The sequence below is a fragment of the Macrotis lagotis genome, chromosome 1 (assembly GCF_037893015.1).
Source record: "Macrotis lagotis isolate mMagLag1 chromosome 1, bilby.v1.9.chrom.fasta, whole genome shotgun sequence".
In the NCBI taxonomy this organism is placed as follows: domain Eukaryota; kingdom Metazoa; phylum Chordata; class Mammalia; order Peramelemorphia; family Peramelidae; genus Macrotis; species Macrotis lagotis.
The window spans coordinates 164,008,588-164,015,196 of NC_133658.1; the positions used below are offsets into that span (position 1 = coordinate 164,008,588).

A 6,609-nucleotide genomic window follows, 5' to 3' on the forward strand; every position below is an offset into this window, starting at 1 on the left:
GAGAAATTCAAATTTATTAATCAGGAAACATGAATGAGTACCTAATATATTGGGTTCTACAGATATGACAACAACCAAAAAACCCAGCATGTCCAGGGAGTTGACATTCTCTTGGAGGAGATAAAACATACATAAATATATTATAAATAAACAAAATACATGTGATCTAATAGGGACCAAACATGCAGTTTAATTGCTTCTGATATAAGGAGCCCCCCTCTCCTAATGCATGTCAACATCTTCTCTGGAATTTGAGACTTAGAAATGTCTAGAGAACTGAGAGCTTAAATGACTTGCCTTGGGTGACAAAATCCACTATATTAATTTAAGCCATGTCTTCCTGGCTCATAGGCCAGCCCTCTGCCCAGTATGTTAGAATTATTCTCCATACAAAATAAATTCAGAGTAAATTTTGGGGAATGCTAGTATTAGCAACAGGAAAATCAGAGAAGACTTCCTGTAGAAGGTGATAACTTTAACAGAATTTAAAAAAAAACAAAAATGGATTCTAAATCAGAACAGTTCTTGACTTCACCATGTTTACCAAATTGGCAAAAACATTAAGGCAAAAATGGTATTGTATTGATTTTTCTGGAAAGTTAGGGCACTCTGATACACTGTTGTTGGAGTCAGTATGGAAAATAATTTTGAATTTTGTGATGAAAACTAGTCAATGTTTCGTATCCTTTGACCTATTAATACCAAGACTCGGAACTATTCTAAGGAGGTTAGTGGCAGAAAATAACTGGCATTTAGTGGGTGTTGAATAAAGGCTTGGTTGATTGAAAGAAAAGACTCATAAACATCCTGGTATCAATTGTAGTACTCTTTTGTAGTGACACAATAAACTCAAGGAAGATAGTATTCTTGAATTCCAGAGAAACTTAAAAAGATTAAATCTTGTGAATAAAACGATACATTATTTTATCTTAATGTATAAATATTAAGAATACAAAGAAAAGCATGGAGATATATTTATGAACTGGAGGGAGAGTAAAGAAACCAAAACTAGAAGAACATACACTGTTCCTACCATGCTGTAAATGAAAACAATGCTAAATGATATCAGAATTCAGGGTAAATATAATACCCAGTTTTGGATCTTACAATTAGAATAACAATATTTAAGTTGTTTTTTTAGACATTCTAAAAATAGTAGCACCCTCTAAATAAGTACATTAGGACCCTCTGCACAAATTTTAGAAGGCTTGGCTATCATCATTGCAGAAGTGGAAGGAACCAAACAGGACTAAGGTTTATTTTTGCTTTTATTTCATGGATTTTCAATTCAGTTGATCACTTAATGATCAGCCTCTGGTGACATGCTTTTTCATTAGAACTGTACCTGAAACTTTCTAGCATGGTAGCACTTGACTGATTTGACACTCTACTATGATGGCATCTGTTTGGTTCTTTGTGCAAAGACACTGGGACACTTTTTCAAATGAATAGATTCAGTACACCATGTATTAAAATGCTTTATAGAATGTGTCTTATATCTTCATTTATCACTCTAATTTTATTTTTTAACTCCTCTACATTAGGTTAAAGAATTTGATTCAATATCTCGCTTGGATCAGTGGCTTACTACTATGTTACTTCGTATCAAAAAGTCAATTCAAGGGGATGGAGAAGTGGATGGAGACCTGAAGTGAACTGTCTATAATCTTTGTGGCATGCAGCCTAACTCCTATTTATATATAGAGAGATATATATATATATGTTAATGGCCAGTGACCAATATGGGATAATCCCATTTCCCATTAATGGCTTCATTTTTTGTTGCATATAAACCAGATGACTGCATATTGTTTAAGATCCCCGTGTCTATGTTATGATGAAATGGGTGAATAAGGGTCATACAATGTTGTTTGTATGTGATTTGGAAATAGTATATATTTGTCAAATTTCTAAGATCTCTGGAAAAAATACTTCATGACATATTTTTCATTCCTTTTCAGTGTTCAAAAAACCCAGGTTTTATTTTTGCTTGATGTTTCTGTATGGTGCCTTAGATTTTAGCACCAATTTAATCATGTAAACATATGCTTTGTGCATATGGATACACATATTAGCATTTAAATCTATATTAGCTTTAAACGTTTGTGTACTAGACAGTTGTCAGGGATGAGTTTATCCTTTTTTTTTTGTTAGAAACAAATTTAAGGCTCTATCTTACTGGTGCTAGTGATTAGCTCCTTTGCTTTTATAACCTGTTTATGGGCATATAAAAAGTTATGTAGTGATCTGGATCTGTTGGTATTACTTGTCATGAATATAGGGACACCTAATAATGTATTTTTCTCATGCCAGGAAATTAAAATCAAATATAAATATATATATTGCTGAAAAACTCATGAGGAATAAAACATGAAGTAAAGTCCATGTAGACTTTTAGAGACTATAATCATCATGGATAAAATGCTAAATTTAAAAGTCAGAAAAATTTCAGTTCAAACCCAGTTTCTGACACATATTAGCTGTGTGACTATGGACAAGTCACTTAATTATATCTTTGAACTTGTTTCCTTACCTGTAAAATGGTGATTCTACCCTGTGGTACCTTCTTTACACTATTGTTGTGAGACTTTGAGATAATATATAAGAATTGTTTTGCACACTTTTAATTACTATTTAAAGATCAGTTATTGTTGTTGTTGTTATTATTATTATTAGTAGTAGTAGTATTAGTATTATACCCATGCAACTGTATTTGAAAATTTGTTATGGAATTTTTTTCCTTTTATTTCTGGTTTGAAGTGTTTGAATATATTTCAAATAACTAAAATAAGTGCATTGTATTTACCATGTGATAGTAATTGAAATATTCCACTACCCTCTAAACAAATATCTTTATATGGACTCAGAAAAAATTCATATTCCTAGCTGTTATTTATTGTACAAGTTGCTATATGTAGATTGTATAGTAAGATTTCATTTCCTTACTGTGTATACACAAAGTATATGTGTGTTCTATATGAAATAGTTGGTTAAAAAGGAAATTTTTCTCATTTTTTATTTATGGTAGAAATTACTTCCATCTCTAGAATCACACAAATAATTGATCAGGGAATATATTTTTCTGACTTTGTCAATGTCACTTAACTCTTTGAATATGTTGTACTATTTTCTATACACTTCTGGTATATAAGGGAAATGTGGTCTTTTAGGATTGTTGGCAATGAGTTACATGCATTCATTTGGTTTAATTAGTAAATCAGGTGTTATTCTTTTTTTTCTATACTTATTCTTTTGGTTAGGAAGTCAAATCAACTTACTAGGGGACCATGAAGAATCTCTCAGCAGATGATTGTATATTTGAAATGTTTCATTGTGAAGTTATTTTAGGTTATTTATATTTTCAATCTTCAAAAATTATCCCAGCTGTTAGGGTACTAAACAGATGCTATATGTAGATATAGTAATGTCTTTAACCTATCACTTGTCTCTGTTAATATTTCTTAGACTTGTTGATAATTTTAGACAGTAAGACTAAATGCCAAGAGGCATTCCACAGCTAGTTTTTAATTATATTGCCCTATTAAAGACATAAATATTTTAGATGACAATGGAGTAATCACAAGTACTAATGATAATGTGAAATTTGAATAAGTGATGTTATTTTTTGGATGTTCCTAATTTAAGAGATCTCTTTATAATTTCTATTTCTTTCCTTAAGAACTAACAGAATAATTTTTCTTGGATTAAAATTATTGTGTATTTTAGAATGATGCATTAATCTCAGAAAGATAAAAAATGGACATTATTTGGAGATGTAAGAAAAAATGAAATTGATTATAAATCATGGTGGTGAACAGCTTTTACACATAGCAATATTTAGTGTTTTTTACTTTATAAACTTTTCCCTGCCAGTTGTAAAGAATAAGGTTGATTGGTTTTGTCATGATTTTAGCTATAACCAATTATATACCATTTCTGGGCTTTTTTAGTCCCTTTAGTCCTCACCTGTAATTGGTTATATATTACAGGGAATCTGTAACCAGAAAGTCCAGTGGATTGCCCTTTCCAAAATATGCTGAAGAAGAGAAAGTGAGAAAAATAAACCCTGAATTAACAGATTTTCAGATATTATTTTGCCAGTTCTTTTTCAGTTTTTAGAAAACTAAAAATATCATCATGAAATGTTTATGTAGTGATTGTTGAAATCGTGTGCTAGAGCCATCAAGAGATTTATTTACAGGCTACTGTGAGAATTTGATGTAGTACCATTTCTATCTTTGGAAAGAAACACTTCTCTTTGCATTTATACAGTCTCATGTTTGCGTTTACATTCAGTATAAGGGAAAATGTTATAGTTCTGTGAAAGTGATTCAAAGTTCAGAGATTGGCTAGATTCCCTTGGGTTAAAGTGATCATAGAAAAATGCTTAGAGAAAGTAGTGTTTGAACTAGAACTTGAAGGATGGGTATGCTGTTGATATGATAATGGAAAGAAAGGAAGAAATAAAGTGCATATAATGAGTAATGACAGGGCAAGGGTAAGTCATGTTCAAGAAATGGTAAACAATCCATTTTGGTTGAATTGTGGAATATGTATAGGATGATAACAAGAGGGAAAGTTGAAGAGAAAGATTAGGGTCAGACTGTAGAACATCTAATACCAGATAGACATTTGTACTTTATTGGTAAGCAATAAGATGTTATGAAAAGTTTTTTGAATTTGGGAATGAATAATGATCAAAATAATAATATTTTACTATTTGTTTGGCAGTGGCCTGTAGAATTGGAATCTAATAAGCTAGTCATATGGTTAGTGAAATAGGATGATAGGAAAAAAAGAAGTTTCAACTTTTCTGGGCTGACCACTGAACTTTGAAAGAACCTTCTGGTTCTAAAATTCTACAAAATACAATTATTAGTTAAATATTAAACCAACATTTCCTAAACACCTCCTCTGTGAACAGAATAGTGTAATAGGTTGGGAATGTGATAGATAAATATACTATATAATATTACATGAAGTACACTGTAGTTGCAAAATAAAATACTCAATTAGGTCTGAGAAAGGTAGACTTTTATTCACTTGGGTTATGAAACCAGAAAATTAATTTTTTAGAAGAGTAAAATATAAATTAAAAATTGAAATGAAGCCCAACACAGTATTTCAAGTAGCTATTGTCATTTTCCTTTGAAATAGCTTTAAAAAAGATCTTCAAATCACATTGCACTAAGGCAAGATAATCAAAGAAGACAGTCAGGTTCTTGTAATACCTGGTTGTGTGGGAAAATATGCTTTTAACCTCAGAGAATATACATAAACATTTCAACATGATGGTCTGATAGTATGGTACTTGTCAAAATTTTATCAGTTTTGGAAGGCTGTTACTCATTTGCCAATGTGGTTGGCTTTCTTCATTTTACTTGGAGAATTTTATTAAAGGAACTGTGCTTCCTTTCCCCTTGCTTGCTAACATATGCATTTTCTCCAAGCTTCTGTTCTTTAAGATCTGATAATTTTAATCATTGATTTTTTTAAGAAAAATTTATTGACCTTTATCAATCCCCAACACTGTCAATTAATTCATCATAGACTAAATAAGAGACATGAGACTTTGTTTTAAGGATTCAGGTCAGCCTCACAATCTGTATTGTAGCAAATACTCTTTCAACACAATATCAGTGCTTAAGAACTCATAGCTATTTGTAGCCCAGAAACATAGAAAAATAACTTACTGATGGGTCAAGTTAGCCAGAGGATAAAGATAGATATATATATGTAAATGTGTGTCTATGTGTGTGTGTACACACACAGACACAGACACAGACACAGACACACACACACACACACACACACAGACATCCAACAACAAAAATCCCAAACTAGAATTGAGTGAATATAAATTTAATTCCATTGAATTGCTATCCCAGTATAATGGAATCATGCCATATTTCTTTCAACAAAAGCTAAGGAGTTGGGTTTTCAAAACTCAGTAAGATTTTCTTTACAAACAACAGTAATAATTATGGAATTATGTTGAAGTTTTTATATTTTTTGCAAGCCTGAGTTTCATTTATGGTAAATATTTTTCCATGGATCAACCAAGCTATTTGAGAAAGTTTACACTTGGTTATTCATGGTTAAAGATGAGTCACAGGTAAAATTTCTTACAGAAAAGCATTGCTTTTGTGGAAATGTTTTTACAATTTGTCTCTTAGATTTTCTTTTTGGTGGTTACTTTTTTATTTATCCAATGATATGAAAACAGTATTTTTGCACAATTGTGATATGCATAATGATCTCTGATAGTATAGCTAACTATATGCACTAGCTTTTGTGGTGTTTAACAGTGTTTTCTCTGCTTTTTGTGCACATATTTGTCTAAATGTAAAACATTGTGATTTTTGTAGATTTGGCAGTCTAGCATGTCGACTATAATGTAATTAGCTTGTGTTTTAAATGGTCATAACAGCAGTTTTCAATTCATGTAAAGTACAGAGAATAAAACTGCTGAAATTCCTCCTCCTCCTGTCACTTTCTAGGTCAGAAAACTTATGATAAAAATCATTTAAAAACATCTCTGCCTTAGCAGGAACAGATTGTATGTTTTGTGTGAACTTGTATAGTAAATAAAGTCAAAATTATGATTAA

General features: G+C 31.1%; 1 protein-coding gene across 2 annotated transcripts in view; it reads left to right on the top strand.

Annotated features, from left to right (window-relative positions):
• NAPB (NSF attachment protein beta) overlaps positions 1-6,609 on the top strand; it is a 51,250-nt gene extending 44,641 nt beyond the window's left edge. For both annotated transcript variants that reach the window (XM_074209327.1, XM_074209326.1), the window contains one exon: positions 1,545-6,609. In XM_074209327.1, coding sequence (XP_074065428.1) covers positions 1,545-1,655 — 111 coding nt within the window. In that variant the 3' untranslated portion in view covers positions 1,656-6,609. The remainder of the gene's footprint in view (positions 1-1,544) is intronic.